General features: G+C 34.7%; 1 protein-coding gene across 1 annotated transcript; it reads left to right on the forward strand.

The window, feature by feature from the left end:
• The first annotated feature begins 258 nt into the window (after positions 1-258).
• LOC107076177 (uncharacterized) lies at positions 259-4,399 on the forward strand. The gene is made up of 6 exons (XM_015339650.2): positions 259-346; positions 579-932; positions 1,889-2,242; positions 3,341-3,454; positions 3,959-4,011; positions 4,223-4,399. Exons 1-6 carry the CDS (start codon positions 304-306, stop codon positions 4,352-4,354), a joined length of 1,050 nt encoding a protein of 349 aa, XP_015195136.2. The 5' UTR covers positions 259-303; the 3' UTR covers positions 4,355-4,399.
• Positions 4,400-14,916: the final 10,517 nt, after the last annotated feature.

Below are 14,916 nucleotides of genomic sequence, written 5' to 3' on the forward strand. Positions count from 1 at the left end.
TATTATATTTATATAGATTTCTTCAAAAGGAAGATGTGATGCCTTAAGAAGCAATGTTATATGTTTTTTCCTTCAAAAACTTGTGTAATCTTATCTCTTTACTGACTCAAAGCTTTTCTTTTTTCAAAGTGAGCAGTGTTTGATTTCTTGATTTCCTTTTGACCATGAAAAAATAACTTTTCTGAGTTCAAAATCACCCACTCAGATGATAGTCTCATCTTCACATTTCCTCTTTAAGACCCCATTTCCAACTGAAGCCCCTCATGCCATAGTGAACAGCCTCAAACTTGAAGAGACAACAGGATGATCAGCCAATATATAATCATTTTGCTGTGCTTTGAAGTAGGTAAGTTCTTATATATGATTTACTTTAAAGATAGTTTAGTTTTTTTCTCATGCTTTATTCTATATGAATCCTTCAAGCTTTTTAATTATTTTGCTTTGAAAGAATATGAATGTGTACCAAACATTGTGATCATAAATAAAAGTATATATACTTTCCTCAAAATTACACTGATTTTAATTTTTCCCATAGAATAAATACAGTTCCAAATGTTTGTTTTCTTTTATATTCATAGCAATTTCTCAAGACGATGTTGTCTCTCAGCCTCATCTTACAGTTTCAGTGCAGCTTGGAGAAGAAGTCACTCTGGAGTGCTTTTTCGCCACTGAAAAAGTAGCTCAGCTGTTCTGGTTAAAGAATCCCATTGGAGAGACACCTATATGCATGGCTTCAAGTTCTTATAATCTTGTGGGAACAATGTCTTATGGAGAATTTTTAAACAATGAAAGAATGAAGGTGACAAAGGATGAAGGAAGATTTACTCTCAGTTTCTCCAGTGTTCAGCCATCAGATGAGGCAACATACTACTGCACAGCTTATTTCCTTAACTACATGAGCTTTGGGAATGGAACCTTACTGACTCTCAAGGGTAAACTATAATTTATAATCTAATTTTCAAAAGTTTATTTGAATCTTTCAATCTTCTTAATTTTCACCTTACATATGGGTTGCAATACTACGCATACATGATAGTATAGGGAGGAAGATTAAGTGTGATGTTTTCTTTTGAAAACACTTCACATTTAAATGTCATGTAAAGAACAAAAAAAAGTATGCTATGGTACTTCAATTACGGTGTTTTTCCTTAATTGAAGTTCATTTTGTGGCAATCAGGTTTCATCAGTCACACAAGCAGAATTGTAGTCACACAATTTTTGCTAAGTTCTGAAGTTCATTTTAATGTCTGGTGCACATTAACAGCAAAATTTGCTTCAAGGCCATTTGCACTCAACAGGTGTTTTAATCAAATCCAATTTAAAAAAAAACTAAAGAGCAAATAGAGCACTAGTCATCCAAATGTTATATTTTCTGTCTTATTCAAATTCGTGGCTATTTTAACATTTACTGTATATCTTAAAAACAAAGTATCTTCATTCATCAAAAACAATTGCAATGAATGTATGAATACAAGAAAACCCTAGAAGCTGTTTTCAGTGAGAAAACTGTAACTAAAGCTGAAGTTGGGAAGATAAAGAAAAAGGCTTTTAAAAGCTGGCAGCCACTCTAGCTATTACAACCTCTATTAAGAGGGAGTTACAAACACTCTAAGTTAGAAATTATTATAATTAATTGCAGATCTATGATAAATTTGAGTTTGCTCCTACATTCCCTGGTTTTTATTCAGCAAAGCTATTTATTTTAATTGTTTTATCATAATGTAAATAATTATTTATATTCATATTATGAATATCCAAAACTTTGTGGTAAATAAGGTAGAAAGTACCCATACAATTCTTAAACAGTTCTTAAACCCATACAGTTCAATAAACACAAGAAAAGTATTGCAGATCTTATATTAATGTTATTTATTTATATATATTGTAGGATTAGAGGAGTCTATGAACAGGAGTTTTGTGCAGAAGCCTGTGTCTATACAATTCCAAACAGGAGATGATGTAATTCTGCAGTGTACAATACACACTGAGACTTGTGCAGGAGATCACAGTGTTTATTGGTTCAGGCATGGATCAGGAGAATCTCTTCCAGGATTAATTTACACCCATGGAATTAGAAGTGATCAATGTGAGAGGAGATCTGTGGCTAGGCCTCCTACACGGAGCTGTGTCTATATTCTCCCCAAGAAGAACCTCAGCCTCTCTGATGCTGGGACTTACTACTGTGCTGTGGCCATATGTAGGGAGATCCTGTTTGGAAATGGGACACTGCTGGAGATTACAGGTAAATATAATAATTACACCACTGTATTACAGCCATTGTGTTTATCATGGAGATGTTTAATGTTCAATTAATTCTTCAGTAATCTGTTACTACAGTATTTCTTATGTTTCATAAATATTTAATTCTAATTACATACTCAGATGTAGGATTAATCTAAACAGCATTTTACTTTGCTCTTTGGTAATTTCAAAGGTAATCAAGTGTTATGTGCATACATTTAAAAACCTTAAATGTAGCTGTATATTACAAATGTACACTAGATGTATTCTTTTTAAATATGCTAGAAATATATAATTATCTTAATTGTCTATTCATTGTGTAAGACACCAGTAATATTTCAGAATTTAATGTATACCAAAGAGGCAGAGATAATCTTATGAAATATCTTTCATTTTCATTAATTTTGTAAATATGTAGGGCAGAGTCTCTAGATACTGTATTTCAGGCAGTATTTTTTTTATTCATTTACATGACATTATTACAAATGGCAGGGGATTAATAAAACTAAAGATCTTAATTCACCAGGCTGTGATATTTGATTTTAAAAAGATCAACCTAGTTATTAAGTTGAAACTTGAAATGTGTGACTTCCAAATGACATTTCTAAATGATTTAGAAATAAACAACAGTTATAAAGTATTAACAATAACCAGCCTCTACTGCAGTTAATTTATGTTTGTAAGAAAACCCTATTCTGACCATAGCATGATCTAAAACTCTAGTCCTAACTAAGTCTAGTTATGTTTAATTACTGTTTATAGTATCATTAGTAACATGTTGTTAATATATAGTATATAGACAGTTTTGTCTGATGTCACTGAAGTGAGATCAATTAAGATGGCATACTGTATGCATTCGGTAGTCAGAATTGAATTAAGCACTTCAGAGAAACACTTTTGATGGCAAAGTCAGCATTTTAATAAAGACATTTCTGTTCACTTAAAGTTGGGGAAAAAATCCTGAAAACTGCACAAAAACAGCTATTTTATTTTACACATGCGCTTCCTCAGAACAAACTACAGGGGAATACTACACTTCTTACTGAATTACATTTAAAATAGAAATTAAATTGTGATTTATTTTTTACTTTTTTCCTAGGAACTGATCACCACTGCATATACTTACACACGGTTGTTGCTTTGGTGACAACAAACATTTTTTCAGTGATTTTCATCATGGTGTACATTTACAAGAAAAGACAGTTCTATGAAGGCAAGTTGGTTAGCATGCATTTCAGTCCTTATCAGTTTCTAATGTGTATTGATTTGAATTATTTCAGTTTAAATGTAGATGGGCAGAAAATATCGTGTACATTTTTCCGACATTAAATCTACTTAAATTAGCTTGTGTTTGTAGATTTAAATTCAACAAATATTTATTGTCTGTTATCATTAAATATACTACTCCCCAATTTTCCATTTGTCTGCAAAATAACCAACTGTAGCAGGATACATGGACTAAATTTGTATTCTGCTAATCATCTCTGCACAGTTAATGTACATGTATAACATTTGGATAGACAATTATGATATTTAAGGAAAAAAGTATAATAAGTAATAATCATTCTCTTTGATTATTGTGGGATGCTACCTTATTAACATCTTAAAAGATTGTGGCTTTTTACTTTCTGAAAACAGTAAATACATCTCTTTACATTTTTTCCACTTTCTATTTTTCTGTTTTTTTTCACTATCAATTTATATCCTATTCTTGAAGGGGGCAAAACACCTATATTTAATCAAGTGGCAGAGAGTACATCAAAAGACCAGGTAAGAACATTATCTATGCCAACAAATCTTGAAAATCTTTAAAGACAACAAAAATAGTAGTGTTTAAAATGGTCATACTTGTAGATGAAATACTATAGAGCTAAGGAAAAGTAATCATAAAATCTAGAATAAATGGAATAATGTCGTTTAGAAACCCAGGTAATAGTCATGAAAACATTTTACAATCTCAACAATGTTTTCTCTATTGCAGGATTCAGACACAGACAAAGTGAATTATGCAGCCTTGAATTTAACTCACAGCAAAACTAAGACTATCAGACAGTGGAGAGAGATGGACACACAGGTTTTGTATGCAGATGTAAAGTGTCAACAATGGGATTAAATGTTGTGAAAATATCAATAAAATGGCCGATATCTAAAGAGTAAACACTTCTGTTTTTTATGAAAGACAAAATCAATAAACATTTTCATTACATTTTATTGTTTCTTAAATGCAAAAGTCGAGATTCAGAACATATAGTTTGCAAAGGAGCATAGTGATTGGTTTGAATATAAATGCCTGGAAAATATAAAAAGGATTAACATGCTTTTTTTATTTCGTCCATAAACTCTTTAAACATGAAAAATTGTTGATTTTCACCCTCAGACAATTTCTCAATAGAAAGTAAGTTTATCTAAATTGTCTAAATTCATCTGCATTCTGAACATAATTACTTTGGATTTTGAAGACAAAATAGTCTTGAACTGGTCTATGAGTATACTTGAACCTTTTAAAAAATATTTTAAACACATTTTATATCATTTAGAAATTAAAAGGGAAGATCATGCAAATGACTTAGTAATAATTTAATCTGGCTTCCTGGCTTAACTCCAATTTGCAATCTTGCTCTTTTTATTAGCAGTAAGTGATGATAAAGACTGTCACAATTTATTGGCACTTAATGTGAGGGATTGACTCTGTTTAATAGAGTCAATTCTAATATAACAAGGGGATCAGCACATAATCACAACCTGCATTAATGAAGATTAAACTGTAGTTACTCTTTTACTTTAACTCCGTGTCAAAAAACTTAAAGCAGTGGAAGCTTTTCAGTTAGTCAATTCCGTTAGTTGACCTTGCACCTTTACTGTCTTCCTTCTAATCAGTAAGCTGACACAGAAACAACAGAGGGTTCTACTAAATAAAAAAAGTCTTAACTGGACTTTACTACACCAGAATAGAGCTTAACCTTTATTATAAATATTCCCCAAGATCTCACCATGAGATCTTTCAGGCTCACTGTCCCGAGTGATGGTGAAGGTCTTCTCAGACAAACACAGGGAGTACTGTGTTTTTAGGAGGCTGCCAAACCTAGGTGCAGACAGTTTCTTATTTCCTCATGAGAATGCAGGGAATGTATCCCAAGGACTTTTACAACACCACCCTCTGGAGGTTCAACTCCATTTCCACAGTCCTGACTTGTTCACTACGCTACACTCTGCTAATTTGTAAAGAATCTGATTAAATTTTGAGATGCACAAATCATTAGCTCCACTAAAGAGGTTATTGAATAAAATATCACATGTAAATAAGAGGGTGGCATAGTAGTGTGGTGGTTTCTTGCTACTTTATCACAGCTATTAGGTTTTGTGTTTGAGTCCAGCCTGAAGTGCCTTCTGTGAGGAATTTGTACAATCTCTCTTTAGCTTTATTGGTTTTCACTTGTTCTGTTTTTCTCCCATAGTCCAAAAACATGTCTGTTAACATCTCTGAAATTTGCCCTGTTCTTGAATGTGTGTGTGTGCCCTGCAGTGCACCACTATACTGTCCAAAGTGGTTTTTATCTTGTGTCCATTGTCTTGTCTTGCCTATAGTGGCACAATCTGTTATTGAAATGGATCTTATGATGCAAGTAAAAAGTAAAAATTATCTATCAAGTTGTGTAATTCAAATTATGCTTGTCCATCTCCTGTCATTTTAAATGGAAACACAAATGTTTTTTTTAAAGGAAATCTGGAAAATTTACACTACACCCCTTTTATCCCATTTATAGGGTTTTGTCTACTGTCAGTTTTTACCTGCCAGCAGCCATGTCACCCTGCAACTTACAATTGGCAGCCCACTGAAGCTAAGCAGGTGTGAGCCTGGTCAGTACCTGGATGGGAGACCTCCTGGGAAAAACTAAGGTTGCTGCTGGAAGAGGTGTTAGTGAGGCCAGCAGGGGATGCTTACCCTGCAGTCCATGTGGGTCCTAATGCCCCAGTATAGTGATGGGGACACTATACTGTAAACAAGATCTGTCTTTCGGATGAGATGTAAAACTGAGGTCCTGACTCTCTGTGGTCATTAAAAATCCCAGGGTGTTTCTCAAAAAGAGTAGGGGTGTAACCCTGGCGTCCTGGCCAAATTTCCTATGCCTCCTAATAATCCCCCTATGAATTGGCTACATTACGTTGTTCTTCCCCCTCCCCCCTGGTGGCAGGCGGAGCGACGTGCCAGTTGGAGTATTCTCGGTCACATTTAATGGCAACGTCAGCTCAAAGATTTGGTTCAAACCACCAAATGGAGATGGCCTGCTGATGCGGGATTAATGCTAGGATGAGAGAGTGAGAGAGTTTTTACCTGCCTTGTTATAAATTTGGGAATAATCAAAATTCAGAAATTGCTAAATGTTAGAGAATTTAGCAAGCTTTTCACTTTGGGAGGTCTTGCTTCATGTGAGATATAATTCCACAAATTCAAATAAAATAACTGAATAACAAAATCAATACTATTTTGTCTGTGACCACATTATGACTGAGATAAAGAGGTTGCATTGAAAAATATTCTGAATAATCAAATTAAATTTATCACTTATAACCACAAAATATTCAATTTATCCGAAAAATGACAATCATATTGATAGCAAGCATATAGACATTTTCTTCTTCATCGTAGGTTAATTATGCTGTTTTACGTTTGTCATCAAAAGGATTTAATCACTTAATCAACAAGGGGGGGTTCTACTGTTAAAGTCTCAGGCTTGTAGTATTTATGTCCACAGTTCTATAAATAAAAGCTCTACCTCTGTAACACATTCTTTGCACCAGTTTGCAAATGCTATTTTTTGCAATACTGTCACTTTCTTTCAGAGCCATTTATCAGGGAGATCTGCACAATTCCCAGTCTCTAAGGAAGACTTGGATCCATAGCTGGAGAGTCCACCTGAGATGATGTACAGATGTAGCCATTCAAAATGCATGGTAAAACCCCGTCCTGTGGGAAATCATCTGCAGAATACCTCAGTACGTGATTGGCTGGCCAAAATGACTGACAGGTGCATTGGTTGTTTGTGAAACGATTGCTTCATTTAATCTCTTTACTGTGCATGTTCAAATCCACTTAATAGTGAATATTAATATGGAATTTTACAACTAAAGGAAATGTTGGTAGCTGAGCATAAAAATAAGAGGAGCATAACATTTCTGAAAGTCATAAACAATATTAGTATAGGAATATAAATATGAACTATGAACGGAAGTGTGATTGTATACTGTATAAATATACTGTATATACTGATGCAGCCATTCAAAACAAGTGGGGTATGCTGCAGTATAACACAGTGGGCGTGTCACAGTATACCGCATCATACCATATGCAAATTAGATTATGTTAATAGTATCCGAAATCACCTTGTAAAACCGCCAGGTGGAGCTAATAAAGGTTAACCTCTCCTGTCCAGCATTTGAGCTGTCACCAGAAAACGTCGGTTTCGAATCCTGATCACTGCTGAGGGACAATCTTTATTCAATTAAGAATTTAAGTTGTATACTCTTTAGACTTTTAAATTTAAACAGTGTATTACAGCATGTGAATCATTAAACATTAGAAAGGCGGTATATTTTATAAAAGCAAGATTGTCCTTTTGGACAAAAGTACACAACCTACCACCTTTATCATAAATATTTTAATTATGCAGGAATATTTTATGCATCAAAGTCTTTACCAAAGATATTACCAATAGTATTAATAACGAATGACCTTGGACAAGCTGTAAGCTCAAAGTATTACCCTGGTCCCCATTCTTTGTAACCGTCTTTGTAAACAAAAAGAGTTTATTTTTTCATTGACAAAAAGTAACACCACAGCATTTAGTTGATCCGATCACACATTCGTTTCCAATCATACAAAGTAATTCTTGAAAATCTCCGATTCACCATGCCTTTCACATGCTCATAAATGATATTAATTTAGGAACATAAACATATTACTGTATGTAAACTGTACTGTATATTGCTGGTCTTGGTAGTTTAAAGAAAAAATACACACCAGTATTCCATTTCTCCCTAAACATTTTAAGCATCAAAGTCTTACATGTTGTTATTTGGGAAACGTTTTTACGTGCTCCTTCTGACCATATTAGGATTATATACTTTGTGAAAAGTGATAGTCTTTTAACCTTTTCTGTGAATTCGCTTGTTATCTAACAAATGCATACTTTTAGAATTTGATTAACAGGGAATATAATATGGAATTGCGTATCTAAAAAAATGTTCATGTACTGTCTGGCGGAATAAACTGAAGAGGTTAGTTAATGCAACACGGAATTATCAAAAATGATCACCTCTTTTTACACCTGAGAACAAATGAGAACATTTGACTCAGTGGGCGGTACATTGTTATCTCAATCACCTGCTAATTTGTTTTACACCACTGGACGACAGGAGAATGTGACTTTACTATATCTGTACAGAATGTGTGTTTCAATCAATACAGTAATTGATTAAAATCACAATTGCATGTTTAATTAAATGCCTTTTTTGATTCACAATCTGAAAATGAAAACCGCGGTAAAGTCACCTTGAATTTAAAAATAATGATTTTGGCACACCTGTAGCATTTTCACGAAACCTCCTAGAGTTGTGAGAACACTTGCTTTGTGTATAAAGTACATTGTGAATGTTTTCACAGCCTTCACTTTGTCATTTTTATGACATTTGTTTTACCAGGGACGAATATTCCGATGTCCGTATCTTCGCAAGGGAATCAGTGCGAATTCTAATACTAATTAAATGACCACGGGCACTTTCCACCCCCTCTACATTCTCAGAGTAGAACAGACTAACCTTCTAATGAAAGACGGTCCACCCCCCACGGACAGGAAAAGTGCCCACAGGCACTTAAACTTAATATGGTCAGTAACAGTAAACAGTAACATGGTCAGAAGGAGCACATACAAACATTTCCGAAATAACCACATGTAAGACTCTGATACTTAAATTGTTTAGGGAGAAAGTGGAATACTGGTGTGTATTTTTTTCTTTTAACTACCAATACCAGCCATATACAGTCTGTAACGTAGGGATTTTTATATGTCTTTATTTAGTGGTTACATTAGTGACAAAGGCTAAACTTTTAGCTTCAGTAACGTGTACATATCTCCCCTTTTTATAAAACGACTTGGTTGAAAACTGTTCCAGAGCCACTGTTGTTTCACCAGTGAAAAGTACATCATGAAATGCCTCTCCCTGTTCAATCCACTGGAAAAAAGAAAAAGAAAAAGTTTTTTTACTCCCTGGCGGAAACTGGCTTCCATAAGAATCAGTATGGCTCAGAGATTAAATAAAACTTCACTCGCACCAAATAAATGTATATTTCTAAATATCACAACATGATCGAATTTAAGTCATTTTAATAACAATGAATAGTCACCTATGCGTTACAATATAAACATTAATATTGATTTAAATTGAGTTTAAATCGCCTTTATTTAAAACCCATAAATAAAGCTGATACTTTTTGGACTTTAAATTATTTAAAACTGTATTACAGCAGCACAATGCACAATGCAACGTAAATCGCTATCTTTGTCTTCTGTGTAATAATGTTCACCTCTCTGTCCAGCAAATTAACAATAGTAATAATAAAGAACTTTATTGTATATGGTGCCTTTAAAGGTGGCTCCTCAAAGCGCTTTACAGGATAAAAACAATTAAAACAATACTGTTAGGCTGGGCAAACGATTTTTTTTTTAAAGAAATACAAAATGAGATATAATGATGTGTTCCGGCTTAGACATTAACAAAGAGCATAACACGTGGGCGGCGTAGCGGTCGGCTCTGGCTTTCCCATCTACTGTATACACTGCAAGTACAACCTCCCTCTCTGCGGGAGTGCTGGCTGTGACAAATTAAACCGGTTTCACAGGTATTTTCAAAGTAGAAGGGGGCGAGATTTCCAGCGAAAGACACCTCCCCCCCTCAAAAACCAAGTAAGTACAGTACTTACTAGTTAATAAAGCTAGGCTCCTCAATGAAATTGCTTTAACATGCTAATGTGTTGGTGTAACAGTCCGGGCGTGGCAAGCTTCTAATGTCAACCCGACTACGGCGAAAGGAACTTCTTTCATTGGAAGACAATGAACATATTCTAGCCCTCAATGAATTAATAGCAAACATGGTTTACAGAAAATACATTTTTCCAAGAAAGTTTAGCCTTTGTCACTAATGAAACCACTAAATAAAGACATAAATATAGAAATCTTAAGATTTTTAAAATACATGACTTTGCTAAAATTTATTTAAAAATAAAAATGATTACAAACGCCGGCGGGGAGAGAGAACAGGGGAGGGGTGTTGGTTTTGCATAAGGGACGGGGTTATGGAAATGAGGTCTATTTGGAAATGTGGAGTTACATGTTCTGGCTGTTTGTGAATTATCGTTGTTGGGTATGGAGTGTTGACGTATTGTTTTTGTGTAATGCCTTATGTTGAAAATTGAGGTGGATTTTGTTTATAATAAAGAGGATAAACTGGGATGGGAAGAGGGTTTGGTTTTGCATAAGGGGTGGGATTATGATAATTGGAGGAATTTAAAAGAGTTTAATGGTTTGATATATTTGATTTTGTATTGTGGTTGTTATCTATGTTTTTGGTTGGTATTATGTTTATATGGTTGTTTTTGTTGGTTGGTCGTTATTATGGTTATAAACAATACGATCTATAGTTGAAATCTGAGCCTAAATAAAAAGAAAAAGCATTTTCAGAGAGCAATTACGCTGTGTTTATGTAGAATAAGTGATTAGGTTTATGAGCAATCTAATTACTTATTCATTTAAAACGCTATATAAAATAAAGTTTATTATTCATTTTCTTGACAGAGTGGTGAACATTATTATGCATAAAACAAAGATAACGATCCTGATCAGTTTAGAAATCCGTGTATGCTGTAAGGTTTTTACTTCTTAATTAAACTTTTAAAATACACGTTTTGAATAGAAAGAAATCCTCTTCCTGGTACAGTATGTATAGCAAACCAGCACGTCTTTTTTCTCCAATCAGAGGGGTGTCGGATGGTGTCAGCCAATCACCATTCTGAAGCCCTACCATAATCTCTCGTATGGGGAGACCCCAGAATTCTGTCCTATAGTTAAGATAGATGATAGATACTTTTATTGATCCCGTGAGGGAAATAAAGTAAATCATTTTCATTTTAGGAAATTATTAAACGCTCGGTTAAAAGCAAAGGAGATTGTCTGTTATAGTGGACATAAAAACAAGATTTCACTGGCATTATATCCTAGAAGACACAGACCGGCGCCAGACCGGGAGAACGCCCGCAGCGTAAAAGAAAATGCCTGATGAACTAGGGATTGGACAGTTTCCAAGTGCTTGTACAATCGATGGAAATGTTCAAATAAATGTGCAAAAGAAATAAACAAAATAATCATTTATTTCTTTATCATATTGGCTAGCTAATGTCCTCTCTTTGCTAGTTAGTGGCTGTGTTTCTGCGTTGGGTAGCAACGGGTGACTGTTCTCAGGCGGAAGATGTAAACAGCTTAATTTTCGTGTTAAATATTTTTTTTTAAAATTTAAATTCGTTCTATACAGCAATCGCATATTTGGGTACCGTTTCATAAACTTTCATGCATTAAAATGTTTAGGGAGAAATGGAAGGCTGGTGTGTATTTTTTCTTTAAACTATGAAGACCAGCTATACACAGTATAGTTTACGTACAAACAGTAATGTTTATGTTCCTAAATTAATATCGTTTATGACCTTCAGATGCGTTATGCTCCTCTTCTTTTAATGCTCAGCTACTAAAATTTCCCTTTAGTGGTAAAATTCCATATAAATATTCAAAACTAAGCGGATTAAAATGTGCACAGTAAAGAGATTAAATGATTAAATCTTTTCACTACTAACCAATGCACCACGAGTGCCCCTGTCGGTCATTTTGGCCAGCCAATCACTTACCGCGGTGCCCTGCGGTGGCTTGTGGGTAGTTTACCGTACCGCAGGTTTGTACCGTGCATTTTGAACGGCTGCATCTGTACAGTATGAGACTGCATGCTTTCAAACCCACTACAACAACACAGTATGTGTGAAATATTTTTCTTAATCCAAATTTAATGTTAAATTATTCATTGCTGAAATTTAGATTGAGACAAAATATAGAAAGAACAAGTAATAGGTTTATTATACAGATGCAGCCATTCAAAATGGGTGAGGTATTTCGCGGCATACCGCGACACGCCCACCGGGGTATCACGCAGTTCACGTGTGTCACGTGACTAACTATCCGGCGTCGCCTTGTAAAACCGCCAGGGGGAGCTTAACCTCTCATGTACAGCATTTGAGCCTTTAATTTTGAACTGTGTATTACAGCATGTTAATCATCAGTCATTAAAATGTTGGTATATTTTATGAAAGCAAGATTGCTCAGTTGGACAAAAGTACACAACCTACCTTTATCAGAAATATTTATGCATCAAAGCCTTTACTGAAGATATTACTAATAGTATTAATAATGGATGACTTTGGACAAGCTGTATACTCAAAGTATAATTTCTTTAGCACATTTGTTCAAGCACTTGGAATCTGTCCAAGCCATACTTTGTCAGGCATTTTGTTTTACTTCAACGGGCATAAAAACTTCCATGCTTTTAACAGGGCATTTCATAATTTCTAACTACAAAAATGATTTAAAATGCGACACCTATCATTCAACTAGAGCTTAAAATATCACAAGTATACCAGATTTTATGGAACCACTTCAGAGGGGTGTTCCAGGAATCGGCAGTTTAAAGAAAAAAATACACACCAGTATTCCATTTCTCCCTAAACATTGTAAGCTTCGAAGTCTTTAACTAACGTGATACCGGAGTCAACAAGCATACTTTTAGAATTTGATTAGAAGGGAATATAATATGGAATCGCGTATCTCAAGAATTTAATAATGGTATGATTATATCCGTGTACTTCAACAGTTCTGTTTAGGGCTGTTTCGCCTGCCTGTTCATGTGAGCTATCTTATAGCCTACTGGTCTAGGTGCGTGACTACCAACTGGCAGGTTGTGTGTTTGAATCCAGATGGTGCTGGACTTTCCATTTTTTATTTATTTATTTTTTAATCGCGTAACATAAACATATTACCGTATGCAAACTGTACTGTATACAGTATGTATATGTATATTTAATGTCTTAACTGTGCCTGTTTAAGTATTGAATATTCATATCTAATTTTACCACTGAAGAGAAATCTTAGTAGCTGAGCATAAAGTGAATAGGAGCATACTGTAACGCGTGTGAAGGCCATAAACGATATTAATTTTGGAACATAAACACAGTATATGGCTGGTCTCGGTACTTTAAAGAAAAAAATACACACCAGTATTCCATTTCTCCCTTAACATTGTAAGCGTCGAAGTCTTTAACTAACGTGATACCGGAGTCAACAAGCATACTTTTAGAATTTGATTAAAAGGGAATATAATATGGAATCGCATATCTCAAGAAATTAATAACGGTATGATTATATCCGTGTACTGCAACAGGGCTGTGTAAGGCTGTTTCGCCTGCCTGTTCACGCGAGCTATCTTGTAGCCTACTGGTCTAGGTGCGTGACTATAATTGACTATATAAAAAGTGTTCCATAATTTCTAACTACGAAAATGCCAGGTGAAAGGATTTGTAAACATACTTTGTTAAAGCAAGTCAGTTTTTTCCACAACACATAAAATACATTTTTCCAAGAAAGTTTAGCCTTTGTCACTAATGAAACCACTAAATAAAGACATAAATATAGAAATCTTAAGATTTGTTTTATTTAATGTTGGTAGCAGGATGAACTGTCAGAGTGTATATTTTTGCAGAGTTGCTGCAAGATGTTAACAGTGAAAAAAGTATTTAGAAATGAGTTATTTCAAGATGAAAAAGAAAACATACATGAAACATGGTTCCATTATGACCAGAATCGGTCTTGAGATATTTTTAACTTGATTTACAGTATTTGAGAGGTATGTCTTAACACCGATACTACAGTGCTTAAGTACTGCTCACCTGTATGTTTCTAGGTTTATATTATGCATTTCATACGGTCAAATTACTTTTGAGCAACTAATAAGAAGCGCGAAACGATATGCGTTTTAGTTTCGTTTTGTGCTAGGACGCATGGATTGATTAGAGATATCAAGTACATACAAGTCATTTTTTAAATGTACAAGTAATAGGTTTATTCCATGCTGAAAAAAAGAAGAAATAGAACACAACGTTTCGGCCGTGGAGCCTTCTTCAGGTGTCACCTTGACACCTGAAGAAGGCTCCACGGCCGAAACGTTGTGTTCTCTTTCTTCTTTTTTTCAGCATGGAATAAACCTATTACTTGTTCCTTTGCAGCCTACGCATGCTGACGCAGCTACCCACCTGAACTACTATTTTTTAAATGTTGTAGTTCGTCTTGAAAAAATGTTACGAGTACATCATCTATCAACAATTACACAGGTTCTGTTTCCATATTGCGGATTTTGGTTGTGTGTTACTGTAGTTTCCTGACTCCCATGTCACATGGTCTGTGATTGAAACCTGTAAAACCGGTTTAATTTGTCACAGCCAGCACTCTTCAGGTGTGAGGGTCTTCTGCTCAGAATGAAACGCTAAAATGTTTGTGTATATTCTAATGGTAGTGGGGGCAGGGTGTGTGG

This window comes from Lepisosteus oculatus, chromosome 13 (assembly GCF_040954835.1).
Source record: "Lepisosteus oculatus isolate fLepOcu1 chromosome 13, fLepOcu1.hap2, whole genome shotgun sequence".
Classification (NCBI taxonomy): domain Eukaryota; kingdom Metazoa; phylum Chordata; class Actinopteri; order Semionotiformes; family Lepisosteidae; genus Lepisosteus; species Lepisosteus oculatus.

Coding starts and splice junctions, on each gene's coding strand:
- LOC107076177 (XM_015339650.2), top strand. CDS start 304: ATGATCAGCCAATATATAATCATTTTGCTGTGCTTTGAAGTAG. Junction 933..1,888: donor AACCTTACTGACTCTCAAGG/GTAAACTATAAT, acceptor TATATATTGTAG/GATTAGAGGAGTCTATGAAC. Junction 4,012..4,222: donor AGAGTACATCAAAAGACCAG/GTAAGAACATTA, acceptor TCTCTATTGCAG/GATTCAGACACAGACAAAGT.